Genomic DNA, 24,775 nt, shown 5'->3' with positions numbered 1-24,775 from the left:
GCACTGGTTGAAGAGAGAGGGTACTGGAGGTTTTAGCCTGCCCAGCTAGGCTGAGATCTGGACCCTATAGCTGTGCCAGTGGGGAGTCTTATTGGGGACCTAGTGAGCAAGGGAGCAACCAGCCCCATACTGACTGTGATCTCTGTGTGCACTTAAGGGAAATTGTACTTTACTGTGTGTATTAGATATCCTTTTCTCTCATCTAGGAGACAACCTCCCTGGTGTTAGTGGTGAGGATTGATGCTCCTTGATTGCTGGGCCAGGGCATGGTCATCACAATGGTCTCAAATTAAAAACAAAAGAGTGTAATATTACCATGTCTGGTAGACAACCCTCACCTCAACATACAGCAATAACCTCTTTAAAATTAAAATCATGTTAGGGAACTTTGATCATATATTCATAACTTACTCTCTTTCAATCATCACATGAGAAATGCAGTCAGAAAATCCTTCTAATTAGCACAGCTAAGGAATATCTTCCAGATCTGAAGAAGTCATCGCTCCCTTGCACTCAGCACTAATTGGACTAACAAAATGCAATGTCCCCTTAGGATGTACATCATTGACTTACAAAGTAACTAGTAAAAACCCAGTGGTTCCTAATTAAGAAGATCACAGGCTGAAAGACTCAATTATCAAGAGAAACTAAAACCATATTTATTCAGTATCTTATAAACTCTTGAGGTGACATCTGTGTCTTCTTTTCTGTGCCATTAGAGACTAGCATAAGTTCATAGGTGGGCATTAGGTTATCTGCCCGAGGGCATTTATAAGACTAGCCAGAGTGTGTCGACTTTCGCTGCCCCATTGATTAATTAACTGATCCTCTGTCAAGCAGAGCCAATGAAGTGATCCCAGGGGTGTATTTTCTGTTACCCATTCACTCATCAAGGTTTCTCTTGAAGAGTGTTAGTGAGGGGCTCTGCCTGATGTAATTTGGAATTTTGTTCCAAAGCATGGGGAGTCTCTGTGACAGGAATCTATCCCTCCAGCATGTTCTATTGTTGTGGTGAGGTTTAGCTCACTAGAGTGCTTGGCTCGCAGTGACTTGGATTTCTTTAGCTGGAGCATGTCCACCAATTCTGAGTTGGACATGGCTTTTTAAGTCAGGCAGAGATCACCTCTGAGTAATCAATATGCCACTGAGTACAGCTGAAGTTTTTTCAGTCAGGCTGCATAGGACATATGTTTGAGGCCAGTAATCCTCTTGGTGAGATACTTTTGTGGTCTTTCCAGCTGCTGGAAGTGTTTTGTGAGGAACATCCCAAATGGGGCATTGTACTCTATGATGGGTCTAATGAGTGATGAGTAAAGGGGCACTATAACCTCTTTATTTCTAGATGCAAACCCTTTAGTAATTAGATGGGCCACATAGAAGGATTTCCTAACTACTTTGGGAATATGATTGTCAAAGGAGAGATTACTATCTACCTGGGTCCACAGATCTCTTATTACCTCTTCTGTAAGGGGGCTGCCATATGTGTGGTAATTCATGGGTGTTTTGTTATTCCCAAATAGGATGACTATGCATTTTTTGGCATTTAGCTTGAGGCCATGACTTTGACACCAGGTGTACGTCTCAGTAAGGCCCTTTTGGAGGATGTCCTTGTCAGCCCGAGAGTCAATTATGGCTCCCAGTTTGCAGTCATCGGTGAACTTTGTTAGCCATAGTCCTCCTGTGTTTGTACTTCTGAGAAGTATATACCAAACAGTAGGGGTCTCAGGACCAAGCCTTGTGGGACACCACTTGTGACTGGTTTAGTGTCGGACCTGGAGCTCGCTATTCTTACCATGTGAGTTCTGTCTGTAAGCCAGTTTGCAACCCATCTCATGATGTATGGGTTTATGTTCAGGCTGGTGAGTTTTTCTGTACTACCTGAGTGGGAATGATGTCGAAAGCCTTGGCGCAGTCAAGGTAGGCTATGTGAACAACCTTTCCCTCGTTTATGGCCTTGGTGACTGTCTCGAAGAAGTCAACCAGACTTAGTAGGCATGATCTGCCCTTAACAAATCTGAACTGGGTCGGGTCAAGTGTTTGTAGTTTCCCAATGTCTTTGTTAATGAGTTCCATGATGATGCACTCCATAGGCTTGCAGACCAGGCTAGTCAGGCTTAAGGAGCGATAGTTACTAGGGTCATTTGTGGCCCCTCCTTTGTGGAGAGGAATAACCATTGTTGTGCGCCATTCTAAGGGAACGTAGCCTGTGGAGCAGCTGAGGTTGAACAGCATGTTTAGGTGGGGAGTTAGTTTGTTCTGTATTTCATGCAAGACACAGCCTGGGACACCATCTGGTCCCTTTGACGCTGTGTTTTTGGCTTTTGAAAGGGCTGTTTTCACCTGTGCGAGAGTCAATTATGGTCCCAGTTTGCAGTCATCGGTGAACTTGGTTAGCCATAGTCCTCCTGTGTTTGTCTGTACTTCTGAGAAGTATATGCCGAACAGTAGGGGTCCCAGGACCAAGCCTTGCAGGACACCACTTGTGACTGGGTTAGAGTCGGACCTGGAGCTCGTTATTCTTACCCTGTGAGTTCTGTCTGTAAGCCAGTTTGCAACTCATCTCGTGATGTAGGGGTTTATGTTCAGGCTGGTGAGTTTTTCTGTAATACCCGAGTGGGAATGATGTAGAAAGCCTTGGCGTGGTCAAGGCAGGCTGTGTGAACAACCTTTCCCTCTTTTATGGCCTTGGTGACTGTCTCGAAGAAGTCAACCAGGTTTAGTAGGCATGATCTGCCCTTAACAAATCCTAACTGGGTCGGTTCAAGTGTTTGGAGTTTCCCAATGTCTTTGTTAATGAGTTCAATGATGATGCGCTCCATAGCCTTGCAGACCAGGCTAGTCAGGCTTAAGGGATGATAATTACTAGGATCAGTTGTGGCCCCTCATTTGGGGAGAGGAATAACTATTGCTGTGCGCCATTCTAAGGGCACATAGCCTGTGGAGCGGCCGAGGTTGAACAGCGTGTTTAGATGGGGAGTTAGTTTGTTCTGTATTTCACACAAGACGCAGCCTGGGACACCATCTTGTCTCTTTGACCCTGTGTTTTTAGCTTTTGAAAGGGCTGTTTTCACCTGTACGTCTGTGATTTTTGGGACACTAAACTTTTTCCGGTATTGTTGTGGGCCCTTTTGGAGGTGAGAGGGAGGGTGAAGTTTGCACTAAATCTATCTGCCAGGATGTTGGCAATATCAGTAGGTTCAGTATATTTTGTGCTATTTTGCACTAGTTCAGTGCATATCTGCGAGTTGCCACTTAGATTCTTAACATAGTTAAAGAAGGCTTTGTGGTTATGTTTTGAATCCTTGGTATTTTTCTTTCGAAGTTAGCCTTGGATGATTTCATAAGGGACCTTAGTTTCTTACTCATACTGATCAGTGATGTCTTTCCTTCTTGGGATTTGCTTTTTTTCTGAACTAATTTCCTCTTCTATTGTATATCCTTTTTATTGCAGGGATCCACCAAACTGGTTTCCTTCTCTTCGAGGAGTGAGTCTTGGTTTTGCTAGGGATGGCATGATCCATGCATCCTTGTAGGTGCTCATAGAGTGCATTTGTAACGGTTTCTGCATCTTGGACAGCATTATCGTTTAGCTGGGGGCTGTGAAGCTTACCACCTCTGTCTTAAGTAAGGTAAAGTTTGCTTTAGAAAAGTTTTTTACTGTGGTTTCCTTAGTTGGGGGTGGTGGTGGGGTGTGGGGAGCAGATAAAGAAAACATGATGGAGAGACAGGTTCTTCATGCAGTACCTCCCACCCAACTAATTGTCAGACTACCCCTACAAATTAAGCAGTACAATACACTATCACTTTTTCAAACAAGTCTCAGATAATTGGATGGGTATGCAAAAATGCAACCCAGGCTTCACTTGCCTAGCCCTCTGAGATAAAAGATGTACAGCCTAAAGAAGGATACTTGAAAGGCATAAATAATCATGAGATTCAATTGTCTTTACATTTCTATCAATCCAGTGTACTACAAGGCAATGGTCAGCAGATGATAACAAGGTAAGTGTCATAACACGGTATGTCTATCATAAGACAATAGAACAGAGTTAGCATTTGTGGTCATACTAAGACAGTACCATGATCTAACACATAGAAAGTAGATTTGCCCCACTGGTCAATAATATAGCAGATAACAGAAAATGTGAAAATAACACAGGAGGAAAAACACCCCCATAGAGAATAGATGTATCACCATTATATGAAAAACAAATGTTTAATCAAAGAAAGGAAGCCAGCAGAAGTTCAAAGGTAAGCAATAGAAAGGAAATGTTGACCAAAACAGCTAGGAATAAGCTAAAAATGTGTGCAAAAATTAAAAAAAAAGTCCCAAGAGAATTTCAAAAGGTTCAGATATACTTGAATATCCTCCCAAACAAGAATAAAGCAAATGATACAAAGAGCAAGTGAGCACAGTAATAATAAAATTATAGTTGTTTTATATCTTAAAGCACAATTGGTTGAGTATCTGAGTTTAAAGTTTCTTTAAAATGACTTTGGGAGATGAGAAGGCATGTAACAATATAGTAGCAAGGTCACAACTGGTCTATTACTGGAAGTTAGGAATGAAAATACGGTAAGTATGAATTTTCTTAGCTTCATGAATGTGTTTGCTTTCAGACCAGATTTTTTATTGTTTGGGGACAAATGCATTTTTATTAAACTGAAATAAATGTGGGTCTAGTAAGTTTTACTGAAGTTCTACAGCATGTCTTTCATTCTAGAAAGTGTGTGCAGTGATATTGTATGTGTGTGACGTTTTCCAAACTTGTCCCAGTTGGTGACTCCAGGGATGAGTGGGTTTTCTTCTTCACAACTTTGCATACATTAAATTTTGTTTATGTGTTTTATTCCACTTAATGATCCTGAGTCATGTGTGAAAAGGTCAACAGACCACACCCATCTGCCCAATCACCAAATAGTAATAAAGAAATAACTAAAAATCTGTAGTTAAAGCCCTATCAGTGTCAGCTGCCGAAACCAGAAGAATATCTAACTTTGTAGCTCTCCAGCCATGTATTTTTGGTCTATCGGACCTCCTTTTTCCCTGTCATTAGTGTCAGTCAGCACTGGCCAAGCTGCATGGTCTGCTGCTGAACCACCTCTGCCTTCCTGAAGCCATCCTACATGATACATAGTAGGGGATTAGAATCTGCTTGCACTGTGGCTGTGTAAGCATAGTTTGTATGTATTATCCTAAAACTGACATCTTGGGACACCTGTACATTTTAAGGCAAATCTTAGATACGAATTATGTATATTCCAAGGCAGTGATATTATTTACAGTGTCACTCACATTTTATTATGCAGGCAGATGTCTGTCATACATAGTTATGGAGTAAAGCACTGTAGTGTTACACAACTCATTCTCATCAAGTTAAGGTTATCTAAGCCACGCTTCCACAAATATCCCTCTTTGTAAATTGGGCTATGTTGCATCTTCATTCGGCATCATTGTACTACATCAGCAAATATTACATAAAATGTCTTTTATATCATCTATCAAAAATGCATTTCTGACAATTTGACTTAAAGCACCTAATAGAATAGGCAAGGGAAATTAATTAATCAGATTACTAGTTGTCTGTGAATCAAGTTAAGTTCCACGCATGGGAGAGAATAAGTAAAGTCCACCTAGACTTCACATTCAGTCACAGATTCACTCAACCTTCAGAATCTAGGAGAAGTCATTATTTATCTCGCAACTAACTCTGACCTGCTATGGAAGAAGTCTCTGGAATCAATTTCCACATATCATTAAAAAAAATTAAAAAGACAGGAAATATCTAAAAAAAATGGGGGATGGGGGTGGAGCCCAGGAAGAATAATACAGGAAACTTTAAGGATGATTAGATCCATTGAAAGACAATCAATTATGAAAGAGAGTTTATTTTAACATTATTTTCAACAAATGTTCATAGCTCTACCAAAGTTTAACATTGTGAGCTCAAATATGCAACGTACCATGAACTTGTCTCAACCACTAGAAATATTACATTGAATCTGTGAAACTCTGGCCAAACTGAGATTTATGAAAATGACTGGAAAATTATATCCACACAGTAATTTTGTAAGCAGTATCCCTAAAATTACTACTTTAAAATATTTATAGCAAAATCCCTCATGATTTAAGCACTGTAACCATAATGTCAAGTGGTTAAAACAAAGCCAATAAAACATGAAAAAGAGTGTTTTAAATATTACTTTCAGTGCATGCCCATAACTCAGCAAAACATAACATTTTTGAGCCCAAACCACCAACACCCAAAATATGACACTGAATTTGTGTTCTTAATGTGCTTCTAACAATCACTATGAAATGACCATTTCAAAGGGATATGAGACAGCAAAATGTTTGACAGAAGGATCCCTAAAAAGACTATTCTTACAAATTTACACCATAGATCTAGATAGTTAAAATGTAGATCCTTGTATAATAATTATTTAAAATATAAAGAATGACAACTGCAAATGGTAACATGTTAAACTGTAGGGAGGGGCAAGTCATGAAAGGACTGTCGCAGAGGCTGATAATGGTGTTTCAGCTTATATGACTTGCTGCAGAAAATTCTTCAATAGTTTCTATGGTTAGACCCAGAAATTTAACAGTTTGTCAAAGTTTTTTCTCAGTGGTAGGGTTAGCCACCGGGCAGTGTAAACCTTGGCTCTGGATGATTGTTACTGTTGAAGGGACACCCTGACATCATGTGTATAAAATGTGGAAAAAAGGTTGTGGATGGATGGATGGATGTACGGGATGGATGGACAGATGGAAAATGGGGTCACAATTGAACCCTCAAGATAATTGTAAAACAAAGCAACCCATTAAGTCAAGTTACTGATAATGTCAAAGTGTGCTGCTTTTCAACAAATCAGTCATCAGATTACTGCAAGACATATATGTATATTGTACATACATACATATATATATATATATATATATATATGTAAAACTAATTTATTCATTATGTGTAAATCTGTGATTTGTTCAGAAATGGCATATTTGTGAAATGTCGACAAAACTAACTGTGATGGTTTATTTGTACATTGTTCGGTGTCTGCTTTCTTCTAACCAACAAGGATGGGATACCTCATGTATACAATACCTAAATAACTGTTCAGCATATGCTGCAAAGATGCATAGGCATGATGTCAGTAATTAATATTTTAGAATACAAACCATTCTCCCTAATCAACAATCCGCTATTATTTACAATAATATGTTATTTAGTTTAGTTAGTGGACAGCAGATTCCAAACACTTTGACAAATGTACAGTTTTACTCACTTTCTCTGACTTCTTCAATAAGTGTTACAATTTCCGGTCCATTGTTAGAGACATTGTCATTCACTTTCTTGTTTTTCTCACTTTTCTTATTTCCATTTTTAGCTGTGGAAAGAAAAACATATGTTTAGTAATATCATAGATAGAATAAAATAATGAAAACATTACAACATTCTTTTCCCCAACAAGAATGATCCAGAATAACAGAGTTGAAACCTGAGCTTTTCTGTTTATTTAAGAGACGTAATAATGTATGTGTGCTTGAGTGTGAGTGGGCATGGGTATATGTGTGTGCAAGTATGTTTGTGTGTGTGTATTTGTGTTTTTGTGTGTGTGCTACATTGATCACAGTGCAGTTTTTTCATATGTCTCATTCAGTATTCTTGAGCCCTCCCATACTGCCTTTACTATATTAGGGGAAAATTGCTCATGGATATATGACACCCAATCACAAATAAATAATAACTGGTCGAACAGCTTTTTGCTAGAATAGCCCAAGTCAAACAATTTTACCCCAAAGATCCCAAAGGTTAACTTTTCTGGAGAGGCAGAAAGTTCCCTTATGTCTTCTCCCTTATGAAGCTGATATTAATACCACTTCATATAATAAACGTAAAGACTGCTGCATCTCTGATGAAGAATATTCACACATTTTTAGTGATCTCAGACTTTTCCACTACATTGCAAAAAGCCAATTCAGTTAGGTGTCACCAAAAAAAAGTTTGATATGCTGTCACCATGCAACCTGAAGAGTCCTTGCAAGTGGAATGCTAAAAGCAGAGGTGGGCAGGCCAGAGCAATTTCAAGCTTGGTTTGAGCTGGGGTATAATCTCAGCTCTGGCTCATTATTCAGCAAGATAAAGAACTAAGAAAAAGCTGAGCCACAATCACTCATTTCTTCTTTTTTTTTCTTTCTCTTTTTCGAGTAACTGATGATTGTTGATTCAGACCAGAACTGCAGGCAGTGACTGCTTTATTTTAGCTCAAGTCTGCATATCTAAGATCTGAGGATGGCTGCAATACCACAGAAGGTGGTGCCACATGCCATAGTGCTGAAATGGAAGATTTAAACATTTTTCATGGAAGGGGACTATTGCAAGACATTGCAGATGGGCAGTTGTGTTATAAAAAGATATGCAGCTCATTTTTAGGATGAGGGGTGCGTTATTTCCTTTACTGCAAAATGCTTGAATGTTTCCAGGGGAAGCAGCCAGCCAGTTTCAGTGGGAGAAAAGAGATCAGGAGACCTTGGAAAGCACTATCAGTGCTAAGGACAGCACGGGCAGAGTTCCTTGCTTTTATTGAGGTAAGCCTAGTCTCTTAATTGTCCCTAGTTTTAGCTCAATTCTGTGAATCTCCGAGATGCGCTTAATGTATGTTTGGGGGATGAGAATATGTATTAATGAGCTACATGCTGAAATTACTATAATATTTTATTAGTTGTTTCTTTTTTCTTTCACTGTCTTCACCATGAAGTATCAGACGTATGGAGAGAACTGGGCTGCCTTTTTGTGGAAAGCTGGTGAAGGCATCTTGTATAAGAAAACACAAGGCCATCATATAATTGCTGCTGGCAAAGAAAAGTGCTATGGCTTTTTGGGGGCAGTGTATTTATTTACCATTATTATTTATTTACCAATCACAAGCTAAAATAGAAAAATGTTACTGCACTTATTACATTTTTCATTCTCTTCTCAGTGAAAAATTAGTGTACAGAAAGATGCTATCAATTTTGGTGGCATACAATACATAAGAGCAACAGGCAGTTATGGTTAATATGGTCTGTTGGAGGGCAGTATCTGTCAAGTTTGTCATTATTATATCCTGTAGCAACTTCACTGACTGAGCTGCTGTGCCTTCTCAGGAGGGGCACAGTCCACTGGGACAGTGTGTGTATTTTGCACGCAAAAAGGTTATAAAGAATAATGATTTTTATTACTGTGGGTTGCCTTAAGGGAACTAAAATATGGTTTCTTACATAAAGCTAACAAAATCCAGCCTTTCACAAGACTTTTGTTGTTCCATTTAGGCAATGTATCTAGTTTTTACCTTGGGTTTTTGACCATTTCTTGCAGTGTGTGGTTGAACTACTGAGCACTAAATCGTCATTAGACCAGAAGGGGAACATTATTTTTTTTCATGAGCCAGGGCAACATTCCTGTTCCTGCATACAGAGTGCTGTACTTGTATGCTATTGCTTAGTATAATTTTTCCTATTTTTATTGTCAGCAGACCTGTAGCTTGGATGCAGTGAAGGTGGTGGCTGGGTGCAAGCTGTTACAAAGTGTGATCAGTATACCATCAGCATTCATTTGAGTGAGTGCTGGCAATGTCAGTGCCTGTTTGGCTGTAACTGTGTTTTTTTTTTTTTTTGTTAGTTAAATAATCAGTCTGGACTTCCAGATGTAGTTATTTTTAACAGAACTACTGCTGCAATTGTCTGCTCTGGCTCAGCTCTTTTGGGTCTCTAAGAGCCAAGCCAGACACGTGGCTGTTCTTTGGCTAGGCTGTTCTTCAAAAAAATCCCAGACTTGCCCACATTTACAAAACAGAGGGTATATTAGGCTGGAACTTCCACATAAAAGCAGTCATGCTGGAATGACTGAAGAATTAAGAGTCAGAGTGGCTGTCTGAAAGGTGGTTTGTTAAGATGTTCAGCATCATATCATTGTTGCAATAGCCTAAGCAATGTGGGGTGAATCCTGCCAAGGATCAGACATCTGGTCAGTTTCCAAAGCTTTAGGGCCCCTTAAACGCCTGTATGACCATTGTGAGCCAGTATAAAAACAGATGTGCATGGGACCAAATTTTGAACTTTCTTTCCATTGATGCAACCAGCAAGTCTCACTATGCTGTGACTTTATATGTTTGATGGTTGGCTATTTTTCTCTTCAAAGAGAGAAAATAAATATCCATTTGGGATGGCATTCCATTTTTGTTACAAAAGTGTTGTTTTTTTCTGAAAATATATGTCTAAGAGAAAGAGGAAGTATATGTGTGCCAGTCAAATACCTACAAAGATCACTGCACATTTTGCTTTTTTTTTATTAGAGGAAGAACACAACACTCATTCTTGTTCAGTTTGTTCGTCATTTACTCCAAAGACTGTAAGAAGCAGGCATAGAACCCCTTTGCTATATTTAGGAAGTTAAAAACCCTTACCTCTAATGGACCAAACTTCTGGCTCCTTGCATGTTACCCCTTTCATCCACAAGGAAATAAAGTATCCAGGGAGGCTTCAGTTTTAGCTATGGCTTCCTTCTTGCCTCAGCCTTGGCTGGGTAACTTTGTTGTGACCACCTCAGCTCTCTCAGATAATACATCAAAGTCTTTTGATTATTCCAAAATTGTTCCATAGGAAGCCTCTAAGAGCAGAACCTGGGCCACATCCTCCAAGTCTGCTCACATGTCCACTTTTAGTAGGGAGAACCAGTCTTCCTGGCATCAGAGAAGTGAATGGATATTAACCCCATCATGGTCAGTTTGAAACGTCCAATTCCTGGAGAGATCACTGAATGTCAGAGTGCTATTTTTTGTGGAGTCTCACAGGAAATGGAAACAGAAGCTACTTCCATTCCTGTATCCCCTTTACTAAAGGGAGTGAAAAATTACTAGTTTGCCTTATAAAGGGATTATTTAAAGCTTTTCATTCTCAACAATCATTATCTTCCCAGATTTTCTAAAGAAAAATTCATCCTCTCCATCAAATTTTGATTCAGAATCTGAGGAAGAAAATTCACTTGGATTATGCTTCACAAGTTCCCCAGCAAAGACTTGGGAATCTGAATGTAAAGAAAGTATTTCCTCATATACCATAGCTGGAGAATTATCTTTGTTCTGACACTACTGGCAGAATGAAAGAGTAATTTTTCAGTGGGAGCAAAAAGAGATGTCAGAGACATAGCTAAGGCACTGTTAGTTATTACAAGTGTATCCCCCTCAACAAGTGGCAATTTTAACTGGTGTAGCAAACTTAGGGGGTACTTTCATTGCAGCCATAAGTTCTTCTGATCACCAACCACTAACTCTTAGGAAATCTGATAAGTTATGTAAAGTTCTTCAAACTCACAAATATCTATTTAACAATTCCGGGATAGATCCTGCAATTGATTTTCTTTCAAAGACTTCTTCTTCCAAACACTTAATGGCAGCCAATCCTATTCCCACTGACAAATCTGAGAGATGATTTTTAATTGAGGTTTAGGGAGGTTATTATCTCTTCCAGTTTAGCTTTTAAAACAGCAACTGTCAAGCTCACATGCCTAAATTTCTCTTGGTTTCTTTGGACAATATAAAAAGCTGATTTCTGACCTTTTTTTCTGAAAATAAGGCATTCTTGTATTCCATACTTTATTTTGTATCTCAAATGACTAAACACTTTCTTAAATGTTCCCATGACATTGCTAATGTTGTCTTTAGGGCAGGTGCCACTGGTTCAGTGATGTGAAGATTTGTCTTAAGCTTTCTCACAATTTACCAGACAATGTCAAAGTAGAACTTTTAAATACACCTCTAGATAAAGAATTATTGTCTGGGCCTTCCTCAGCTGTGCTCCCCTAAAGGTTTGATGGAAGGGGAAAGTTAATCAAAGTAATCTTTCAGATATTTCAATTCAGTACTCAAAATTATGATAGGTATTTTCCTTCCAGCTCAGTACATTTTATAGGAAACAGTATAAATGATACCAACAGAAGACAGGCAAACAAACATTCAGGAAATAATAACTGGAAGGTTCAAAAAAGAAAGGAGGACCTTCCCCAGCCTAACAGCAATCTAAAATATATATCTCTCTTCAATCCTTTCCTCCTCCCCACCATGGCAATCCACTAAAATTGCTCAAAAACTCAAATATTTACTTTCATCTATGGCATCAAATTACCTCACAAACCTGGATCCTGAAAATCATTAAAAAATATTTTGACTACCAGTGGGATTCCCTTCCTCGTAGCCAAGGGATTTCTCCACCTCCATCAAATCATGCCTCCTTCTTTCCTCCTATCCTGGATCAGATGCTGTCTCAGAAAATCATACAGTCTATTCTGTCAGATCAAATACATAAAGGATTTTATTCAAGCATCTTTCTGGTGTCAAAAGGAGGAGGATCCTGGAGTCCTGTCTTGAATCTTTCATTTTAAAACTTCACATCAAAATTCCAAAATTCAAACTGCACTCTTCAGTCTCTGTTACTGCTCATTCCTTCTCACAGTTTCCTAGAAACCCTAGATTAAAAAAGATACCTATCATCAGATTCTCATTCTCAAAGATTTTAGATGCTTTTTAATATTTTTCTATATCTAGTTCACATTTTCAGTTTTCTGCTTTACTGTTTGGTTTGCCGACAAAGTCATTAGACATATATAGCTCATGTATAGCTCATTGCAGGTAACAAGGCATGAACACAAAGTTCTATCTGTAGATGACTGAGTTATATTTTCAGAATCTTTTACAAACTGTCAAGAATCTCATCTATTTGTCAAAACCATATTTATCAGTCTTGATTTTCAAGGGAAACTAGAAACATATTCTCTTACATCATCTCACAAGATGCTATTTATTGGCTGTCTTCTAGATTTAGGCATCATGATGGATGTCCTTACCCAAAGCAAAGTGGACTTTTAAAAGATACAGTTTTTGAAATCTTCCAGTCAAACTTTCATAACAGCCAGTGACTATCTCAATATTTTCGGATTCATGACCTTTTGTATTTTCATATTTCTTTTATCCAGACCATATATTAAAAAAAGTAATGGTTCCTCAGATCAGTTTTGGACAGACGCCAACAACCCTTGTCTTTTTGGATTCCAGTACTGTTTTTATTCAGAGGGCAATCATAAGGTGGGAGAATCAATTGTCCCAAAGTCCAGGTCTCTCTGCATCCTGTCCAGTCCCTACACAGTCGGCAACCAAAGATGCATCAGATTTTGCATGTGGAATGGTATTCAAAGGGATGAACGTTCAGTGTATGTGGAACTAGTAGGACAAGCTGAAAGACTTGACAGTATTTATAAATGTGGTGATATCTCTAAACCATCTGTGGAGTCTATATCCTCTATTAGTCTCCACAGACAAGACCACAAGTAGGAGGGAACCAGATCTAACCTCCCATACAGACTGGCTATGACAGCCTGAAAATTTGCAATTCAACCTAACCTTTCCATTCATGCTGCATTCATTCTATCAGAGCAGAATTTTGTGGCAGAGAGAATGAACAAGACCAGGCCAGCCCCCCCATGAATGGAAATTACACACCAGGGTCTCCCAGGAAACCAACAACCTGTGGGGCACAACTCATGTAGTTCTGTTTGCCTCCATTCACAACAGACAGTTCTATATGAATATCTGTTAAGGTAAGAGTTTTACATAACTGTAAAATGTTCTGCTTCAGGATTCCTTGCAAAAGGGTCTGGAGTGCAGAGACCTTCTCATTGCCTTAGACAGGAGTGTTTCTGTACATCTTTCTACACTTTCTACTGATAACCAGACATATTTTAAATATCCAGAAAGGACTACCCTAAAATGACTTAGGCCTTCCCTTTAGAAACAGACAATAGTGGCTTTCCCTTCTCTTGAAAATGACAAAAGGCATTTACCAAAATTTCCCCACAGGCTGGACTTATACAAAACAAGAGATTTTTGATCCACCCCAACGTGAAAACTCTGCACCTCAAAGCTTGTATCAAAAATTATGATAGATGATGATAGATTTCTAATACCTTTTAGGTAACATTTCTCTACAGACATGCAACAAGTATTAAAGGAGTCTAAGAAATCTACTACTAAAAATTCATATATAACTAAATCACTGTGATGTTCTAGTTGTTGAAACTCTGAGAAGCAGGATATGTATAAGACTCAGTCTCCCCTGGTTATGCAATATTTGTGCAGGTTATTAAACTCTGGCCTTTCTAATTTTTCCATAAAGTTTAATCTTTCAGCCGTTTCAGCTTAAATGCCTATTGAGTCCCCCTTTCTTCTTATTTATCTAAAGTGAAGCAATTTGAGAAAGGGGTTTTACATACCCATCCCCTGTACAGCAGATGGCTACTCAATGGGATTTTAACTTTGATCTCAAAAAGTTTACACTCATCTCTTTCTGAATCAACTCACAAGGCAGATTTGAAGATCTTATCTTGGAAAACCGTGTTACACATTGCTCTGACATTTGCAAGAACAGCATCTGAGCTTCAAGTCTTTATAGTGAATACTGTACCTCATCATTCACAAAGATTAGTCATCTTCAAGAACCAACCCTTCATTTTTGCCCAAAGTCTTTATAGAGTTTACCAGTCTACTGATCTCTCTGTTCTCTTTCCAGTACCTAAAAATAAGGGGAGAGAGAGAGAGAGAGAATCTTGCACACTTTTGGATGTCCACAGACAACTTAAATGCTGCATTAACAGAATAAAGCACTTTTGAAATTCTAGTCATTTGTTTATTTCCTATGACTACAAGAAAAAGGGTCAATCAGTGTCTAAACACTAACTGGTTGTCTTATGCCATTTAAGTTTGTTATTCTTTTTATGCTAAGCACTTCCAGGCAAAGTCATGACCCACACTACCAGAGCTATAGCTACTTCTGCTGTTTTTGGAATGGGGTAAAATCTAAAAATATTCTAAAGGCAGTGCCTTGGTCTTCTCTTAGAACATGAGGTCTGTAGACCATCTAAAAGTATCCATCTAATTTCTAAACCACTTTTGTTATTGAGAATCACAGTGCTAGTAGTGATGTCCAGCTCAGTATTGGGAGCCTCAAATCATTCTATAGCAATTGAAAGACACAAACTTTTCAGCATATCATGTGTCTGCTGCGGGACTTCTCCAAGGTGTCTGTTCCTGGTAAATTTAATAACCAAAAAACTGGGAATAAATGCCCAATAGCACCACTAATAACCATAATAAAAAGGCATTTCGAAGCACCACTAGGCACACAGAAGCAGTTTATTATCCAAATCATAAGATAGGTACAAAACACACAATTCTATCACATTAATGACACACCGCTTTTTCATCCTTTAGGACTTCCCCAGATGTAAGCCACATCTACTGGTTCATCTTTCAATCCCCTCTAACTTTCACTTGTGAGCAATGTCCTAGATATTAAAATATTTTCAGTAATGTAGCTCCACCCCCTTGACTGTAAAGAGTAATAAACTCTCTTGAGAGAAAGGGCCTTGATCTCTGATTTAGGGAAAATGATACTCATCACATCCTGTACACACTCAGCGGTGAGCCACTCCAGTGCATTTAGTGCATGTCAGAGATAACACTCATTTGATGACAGGAGATCAACATTATCTCCAAACAGTAGAGATGTAAACTTCATGTCCCCAGACTGGATAGTCTCCAAAACTTGGTTGTACTATCATATTCCAAGAAGACCACTAGCAAGAGGATACTTGAGATGCATCCTTGGTCAAATTGTATGTCCACCTTTGATGTATTCTTCTTAACACCAAGAATTTAGACACAGCTGCCACTTAATACTGATAACAAATGGCATGTAACAGCAGCCCTGGGACTCTATATTGTTGCAGTACCACTCAAAGCCTTTTGGGCAATACAGTCATATATTTTTTTTCTAGGACCACAGAGAAATTTAGGAAATACTGGCAAAGCCTCACAACATCTTAAATATCTTTGTATGGACAAAGAGTTGATCCATTACTCTATGACAAGGACAGACTCTGCTTTCCTTCTCCTGCTCATCAGCCAGATGGGGTCTCCTTCTCAGCACATTAGTATATTAATTCCCAGGAAGGCTGAGGATTATAATTATTCTGATTGAAGCGCACACACTCTCCTGTTAATCTTTTTTTTAAAGAAGCAGTACAACTTCCATTTCCCAAGCCATATGTATACACCTTCTGAAAACATTGAGAAACTGTGTTAACCATGCCTTCTGCATTTCTAGCTGGATCTCATTAACTCATGCAGCCTTATCTATGTGAATGTGTTTAATCACCAGTTGAACAATTTATACAAAAGGACACACCAATTGCTTGTAAGCCCTGTCTCCTCAGAGGAAGATGTGTTCTTCAGGTCCAGAAGCTCCTCAGTGTGCTCCCCTCACCTCCTGAAAATGCTCTAAGATGAGGTCTATATTTTTTCAGCCATGCTGAGACACCCAAATTGGTTACTAGTATTCCTTTGAGGCATTGCAAAAGTCATTTAATATGGCTTCTCCAAACTCTTGTCACAGCCAGGCCTTAGCATTAGTAACTGCTTAGCTGCTGGCATCCTGATTTACCAGCACCTAATGGTTAACAAACAGACCTGATCAAAGTAGACCCTCATTTATCTGTTAGTTATATCCTATTTGTTGAATAGTAACATCAGTATAGTTAATACTATTGTATTGAATGCTATAAGGCAATTTTAAAGAAATTGGTAGAACTTGTAGTATAAGCAATAAAATTCTAAAAATCTATCCTCTGTGTATACCCAAAATAGACAGATATCATCCAAAAATCTTTTTATAGAAAACCCAACAGTCTTTAAACTTTGAATTACACAAATATTTCTCTTCCCAACAAGATAGAAGTATATTGGCATAAGTAGGGGCACAACTAGCGCCCAGAGCAACCCCTTTTAACTGACGAAAGAACTCTCCCTCAAAGTATGTAAAATTATTTTTTAGAACTATGTCCATTAAATCCAAAAGAACATAAATTTCATCAGTAGTAAAATTCTTTTGGCTCCTTAATACTTTTTCAAAATATTCAAGACCTTCCTTGTGTGGTATTGAGAAGAAAAGATCCAAAAATATTGATGGTGATGAAAATTTAATTTTCTTTACATAACTCATGTTTTATTTTTCCTAAAAAAATTCCATGAGTCCTTCAAGACCTCTTTTACACCCATTGATGTATCCTTAAGCTTAAAATCTATGAATTTAGCCAACGGCGCCGTAACCAAACCCTCCGATGTAACTATAAGCCTTAAAGGGGGTCTTTAATGTTCTTGTGGAATATTAGTATTTCATAGTTGTACTTGTTGTAATGGTTAGTTATTTGGTTTGTACAGTTCAATGTACTTTAATGCTGATTTTTTCCAGACAAATTTACTTGTAATCAAAACCACCAAAATTCAATCCAAAAAAAAACAAATTAACACCAGCACCTTCCTTTCTTTATTCAGCAACAATGGTCTGGCACCTCGGCAGTTCACCTTCAAGGACCAATTTACTTGTAATGCTGCTTTCTGATTTAGGGGTTGTAGTTTTCTTTTTGCATTTATGTTTTTTTTTTTCATTTCAATAAGTTTCTGGCGATACTGTAGTTGAGGGTCTCACCAGATGCGCATAGCAAGCCACGCCCAAAACCCACCCCCGTGATATGTCATTCATGAATTCAATGAATATGATTCAATTCATAACACTGAAACTTCAAAATCTTGAAAACTCAAAACACAGTGAAAACACATATCATACATATCATACATATATCATACATATACTAAGTTTTAACAACATAAATCATAGCACTTTCCACCAAGTGTAAGCAGGGGGGGCAAGCCCCCCCCACACCCCCTCCTACTTATATATATCAACTCCAAGATTGCACTTCACTACACTAAGTGCAATCTTGGAGTTGATATATTTAAGTAGCAGGGGATGTGGGGAGCGCAACACCCCACATGGGGGGTGCAGGGGGCTTGCCCCCCTGTTTACACTTGGTGGAAAGTGCTATGATTTATGTTGTTTAAACCCAGTATATGTATGATATGTGTTTTCAATGTTTTGAGTTTCAGTGTTTTGAATTTTCAGTGTTATGAAGTAAATCTATATATATATATATATATATATATATATATATATATATATATATATATATATATATATATATATATCCAGCCATCCATTCCTGATTTGAATCTCGGGGTACATTTAACTGATCAAAAGTTGTGAAGCCTCACATAGACTACTGATTGAAACTATGGACTAATTTCACTTAATAATATAGAATTTTCTTTCTGAGCATTGGCCATGTTTTTATCTGGTTGTAGAATAATGACAGATGTTGGATAGAATTCATTAACACAGTACTTATTTGTAGGGGTAATATGTTACGAAAAAGGCATATCACAGTCTTATATTACTCAAAGACTCAGTATATCTCACTTCATATAAACAATAGAACTTAGTGAAAAAAATGCTGTTTCCACTCCAGAGACATTAAAATGAGGTCAACACTTTGAATATTAGTTTTAATTAGGTTTAATTATAATGGATTCAAAGTCTTGCCCTTGTACAGTTTGAATATTATGTTAGGTGCAATTCACATATGCATGTACAATATACCACAGTGAACATCACTCTCTGTATTGTACCATAGAGGCAGGGTCAAACTACCCATTTTCAGATTTCCATCTGTTTTCACCAAGAATGCAAGGAGGATATCAGTGACCAAAATAAAATGCATAAGCCAGCATATTCAAGTCCCTGACAATGCACTGACTTTATGTCAGCATCAGTAGCACAACAAATAGCACACTTGCCTTTGGTGCAGGAAGCTATTGGTTTTATTCCCACACCCTGTAGATCAATTGCTGACACTGCAGGGCAGCATAAAAGGGGGAACTACAGTTCTGACTGTGTTGTCCTTTGAATATGACACTAAACCAAAACCCCATCTGATTGAGCTGCTGGTAGCTTAGATAGATGTAAAAGATCCCATGGCACCTATCCCCTAAAAGATTAGTGAAAGTTTTTTGATGCCTTGGCCAAATTTACCCTAGTAGTATAAATAACACCTTGGGTCTCCCCTGAAAAAAAAAAAAGCTTGTAGCCTAGTGGGAATAACCCTGTCAGCAAAATGTAAATGAAAAAGTAAATCGCTAATGTACCAGCAGACACACACAGAGCCTTAATGTACCTGAAAACAGATGGAACCAGAAGTGCCATGACAATTCTGTGGGATTGATCAGTACCAACACATGTAGTGCATACATTAAATTCATCATGCTTGTAGCTTTCCCTCACCAGGCCTTCTCACATCATGTCCAGTGAAGGCTGTACACTCCAAAACATTCATAAATGGTGCAACTATCACATACAGACAAAACACGACGAGTAGCTCGAGCAGATGTCATGAACACAGCTGAATGGTGTAAACAATAATGCTTTTGTCAGTGTGAAGGCAGTCAGGAAGTGACCAAATGCAATGTTTCATAGAATACTTGTAAATATATCGAAAGCTCTTCACATTAACCTTGTGTGAAAGTGGCAATCTGCAACCATGTTATTCATTTAGTCATTCATTTCCTGATGCCCTGCTCTGCTACAGTAATCACTGAAGTAGCCACTAGTGAAGGCTGCAGTATGACTTCTAGCTATGGCTAAGGAAGCACTCACCTGGGCTAATTCACAGTTTAAGAAAGTTGTGACATTGCTAGATCAGTTACATAGGATAACATAGCAGTTGTGACATTGCTAGATCAGTTACATAGGATAGCATAGCATTCTGTGTTGCACTCCATTCATGCTTGGTGTTCTGCTCATAATCATCAGTGAAATATTTGCTATGGACACATCGATAAACACTTTTATTTTTAACACACATCGGTATTTGCCTAAAATCACAATGTCTTTACTGTACCTCTGGTATGAAAACGTAATATGTTTTATAAATCCTCCTATTTTATATTGCTTCTGTGACTCATCTAATATGACTAAAACTGAATAATTTAACTTTATTTCCTGCATTTTCTAATTCTGATCTCTTGAATTTACATAACCTTATTCTACATGCTATTTTTATACCTCTCATTATTGAAATGTTATAATTTGTTAGCTTATAGTTTGTCATCTTACTGTTTTACATATAACTCTTTAAAGCAGTTTCTGGAATTACTTACCAGTCAAGAGTTTTAGCTCACTCTTAAAAATTGCTTATTACTTTTATATAATGTGAAGGACTGTTGTTAAAATCTCTCTATACTGTTAGTTTAATTACTTTTAGAATTTCAAATTGTATGATTAGCTAAATTAATATCAACTTATGTTTTAAAAAGACATTATTAAATCAATATTATTAATGTACATTAATGCTTAAACTAATTTGTATTAATATAGATGCATGTTTAATCCCAAAGATGTGCCAAAGCTCATAACTTTGTACAGTATTTATACATATGTGAAATACCATTACCTATACCTGGGAAAATGTCATGCACACTTCTGTATGAACTAAAACTGTGTATTGCCAAATATTTTGCATAAGAACTTAAACATAAATTCTAAGTGGTGTCATAATTGCTTTATAGGCTGTGGTACCTACCTCTTGAATAAATATAATCATTTATTTTACATGCATAAGCATCACTCATTTCCTTCTTTCCTCCATTCCATCCTATGATTAGTCTTGACACTTAAATTGCTCTGAACAATAATAGAAATCCTCTAAATACATACGTGCTTCAATAATAACTATACCACCACTATTATACTGTGGTACCACCCCCATGAGTAAATATCACCATATATTTTGCAATTATTAGCCTTAACCATTAACCTCTTCCCTGAACCCCACATCATAATCAGTAATGATACTTACATTTCTCTGAATACTAAGCACCATTGGGAAACAATGCTTAGTGGCTAGGGTGCTGATTGATTTGGCAATTGGAATTAGAAATGAACATCACTCATTCATTCGTAAACGTTTTCTTCAAGTATGGGATACAGAAATTAAATTCTTACTTTTTTGAATAACAATACATCTATGATGATTTGGACAATGGTTATTTATCACACTTAACTATGTGCAGATAATTCTTGGATGATGGTTGGATTTTATGGGAAAGTGATATCCAGACTTGTTCTGCCTTTATTGCATATTTAAATAATAGCACTTTGGGTTTGTACTTTTCTGCTAAACCCACTCTGGTTACAACTCATGTTTTAACTGTGTCAGCTAGAAAACTGTTAGACAACACTTTAAAAAAATAGATTGCACTGTAAATCATTTTCCAGGAATGTATTGTTACACGCTACAGGTTGGCATCCTGCACATGTAATCAAGAACAATCCTACATCCCAGTTTTTTAGAGTAAGATGTACTTGTAGTGAACAAACTGACTGAGACATACAAGTGTGATCTTAGGAGAAGATTTTTGGCAAAGGGATATAATAGGAATCTTGTGCAGGTAATAATGATGCAGGGTTCTGATAATCCCCGTTCTGATTTACTGATGATCAGAAAAATAAGGAAGATGGCTTTAGTCAAGCTACCATCTAGGTTTGCTAAGACTTATGAGTTATAAAGTAAGGAGCAATGTTAATAAATATTGGCCAGTTTGAAAGGTGACACATGTTCATGTCACTGTTATTTCTGACCAATGTTTCTTTGGATGTTTCAAAGAAAGGCACTGGCTAATCATATTTCTTACTTTAAGCACTTTTATAGGTATACATGCATTCCAGGTTATTCAGCCACTAAACAAAAGGACTGTTTGCTTTATATCAGTTGTACCATTTGTCCACATATTGCCAAGACCACATAATTTTCTGGTGAAAAAAACATAGAATTTTTGACATCACAGAACATAGTACCAGCAGAAGAGACTGGATTAATTTCCTTAGAATTTGCAACTGCAGAGCCTTCTCTGTAGGTGAAACCTCAAGTCCTTAAGATTGTCTTTACTTATAAGTGATCTTAAATAATTTAGACAATGCAGTGCCTTAGTTCAACATTGGTTACAACATAACACTGCTATATTTAAGTTTATAGTGATTGACAGGGTGATGTGCACTTCTAATCAACATGATAAACTTACATGTTTTGCATTCTAAAATGAGAAAATAGATTCTAAATCAGTTAATGACAATTACTTTTATTTTTGTAGCCTTCTATGTGCTTTTAAAATGGTTTATACCTTGTAATGATATTATAGTTCCACAATTAACTGTTGCTCGTTGTTTAAAAAATAATATAATTGTGTTATGCCCTTCTAATTTTTTTCACATATAAAGGAATTTTATATACTGATGTGTACATGTATTTGTATGTTAAAATAGTTTCTTGAAATAGGTCCTCTGAAACAAATATCTTAGATATTTTAAACAACACAGTGTATTAGTCTGATATATGATACAGTATAGAGATGCTTTATTTAATTTTGATTAATAGGGTGATGTCCACATATTTTAATAAAGTGGATTAACTACATATTTTGCATTATGAGGATAATGATGGATTCTTAAACATGGCACCATGCAGCCTTCTTAAATGAGTTACAATAAATATTTTTTTCTTTTCTTTGTTAATTGGACTTTCTGAAATGTTGAGACTTTTGTAGGTCACAGTACAGTGGAATTTAGGGAATTTACCCTTTTCCCCACTGTAGTGCAATTCTAGAGTTGGTATAATATAATATAATATGCAGGGAGTGTGCGGGGTGCAGCCCCAGCAGGGGGGGGCTTGCCCTAGCAAAAATGTCAATTTTTGTTCTTTTGTATTGTTCAACTTTTCAGAAAGTCAATCATCTGGTCACAATCATATGAAGTTCAACTTTCTGTTGAGTTGATCTTCTGAAGTAGACCTATATATATATATATATATATATATATATATATATATATATATATATGTATTTATATTTATGGGTCTACTTCAGAAGACTGAAAATTTAAAATACTGAACACATTTTTAATGAAGGGGGCAAGCCCCCCTGCACCCCGGACTATACCCTCCACACTAAGCGCTAACTAAATATACCAACTCCAAGATTGCACAACAGTGGAGAAGGGGCAAATTCCATCATTCAATATTTTGAATTTTCAGTCTTTTGGGATTCAGTCTTTTGTTTTTTCAGTCTTCTGAAGTAGACCCATATAGGGGTCTAATTCAGAAGACTGAAAAACCAAAAGACTGAAAATTCAAAATACTGAACACATTTTTAATGCAGGGGGCAAGCCCCCCTGCATGCCTCGTGTGGGGGGCTTTACCCCCACACTCCCTGCTAACTATATATACCAACTCCAAGATCGCACAACAGTGGAGAAGGGGCAAATTCTATCATTCAATATTTTGAATTTTCGGTATTTTGGTTTTTCAGTCTTCTGGAGTAGACCCCTATCTATCTAATTATCTATCTATCTATCTATCTATCTATCTATCTATCTATCTATCTATCTATCTATCTATCTATCTATCTATCTATCTATGTGTGTGTATGTATAGATATATGTATATATATATATATATATATATATATATATATATATATATATATATATATATATATATATTTATATATATATATATATATATATATATATATATATATATATATATATATACATATGTGTATATATATATATATATATATATATATATATATATATATATATATATATATATATATATATATATATATTATATAATAAAATAACTTAAAACACCCTGACCACGAAAATCGAACCTCGAACTATAAAAGAAAAAAAGAAAAAACATAGGATGAACTAGTGTTTTAGCGCTTTCATATTTTATTGATGGATAAGACTTCTTCAGAAACAAATACATAAATGCAGTGTAATCAGTTGTACACACTTGCTATTCTGTAATTCAAAAAAATACTAACCTGTCATAAAGAGATAGAACGTCAAAGGGCCAATCATAAGACTCAGCAATAAAATAACCCAACCCATAAATAATGCTGTGATTACAAAGAGATGCCAGCATTAAAAGGTACATTATCGTTATGACTTAATTAACTAAACAAATTAAATTAAATTAAATAAATAAATAAAGGACAATAATAATTTAAGATATTCAGAAATAACAGTATAGGGGAAATCACTGAAACCAAAGTAAGCACTAGGGCTGAAATCCAATATTTAAACTGCCAAAGCAACCCAGGAAATCTCTAGAAGTCCAAAACTCAGTGTGTCATTCATCTAGCAAAACCCGTTCCCCCAGAGTAGTCTTGCAACCAAACAAAACAAAACCACTCTGTTTTTAATGTAGCCAATGCAGCACACATTTAATATTAATATGTTCATTGTGACCAGGGGCTGAGTCAGCTCCCAGTAGGAGCTGCCATTTAAGTTTCTTCATTTTCAGCAGCTCGTTACAGTCACCAAAAAATAAATCCAGCTTTTCCAATACCAAGAACTGAAACCCAGAGAAATTCATGCATTTGCTGCTGTGGTTTCCTAGTGCATTAGTGCTATCCTTTTTGTGGATAGCTGCCAGGTGTTCCTTAGATCTGTCAGAAAGATTTCTGCTAGTTTTACCAATGTAGAACTGGTTACATCTTTTGCATATAGCTGCATATACCACCCACTCCATGTGGCAGTACATATGCTGAGTAAAAATAACTTTGTAGTTGTAATATGGGAAGGTGTTAGAGCTGCAGCTTAAAATGTGCTGGCAAACTACACAGTGGCCACAAGTAAACATGCCTGGGGGTTCTTGTGTTAGATCCTGGTTTCCTGTTAGAAAAGGCAAGTCCCTATTTTCAAAACTTGCTCTTAACGGAGAGGATTTTT

The 24,775-nt window shown here is 37.0% G+C and overlaps 1 protein-coding gene across 1 annotated transcript in view; it reads right to left on the bottom strand.

Moving 5' to 3' along the window:
• The window catches only part of CPXM2 (carboxypeptidase X, M14 family member 2), a 1,728,300-nt gene that overhangs the window by 1,541,381 nt on the left and 162,144 nt on the right, over nucleotides 1-24,775 (bottom strand). Inside the window, exon 2 of the mRNA XM_044056018.1 lies at nucleotides 7,288-7,389. Within this exon, the coding sequence (XP_043911953.1) occupies nucleotides 7,288-7,389 (102 nt within the window). The remainder of the gene's footprint in view (nucleotides 1-7,287; nucleotides 7,390-24,775) is intronic.

Source organism: Protopterus annectens, chromosome 14.part0, assembly GCF_019279795.1.
Source record: "Protopterus annectens isolate FY-2018-M chromosome 14.part0, PAN1.0, whole genome shotgun sequence".
NCBI classification, from domain to species: Eukaryota; Metazoa; Chordata; order Ceratodontiformes; family Protopteridae; genus Protopterus; species Protopterus annectens.
This window is presented reverse-complemented; position numbering and strand designations above follow the sequence as displayed.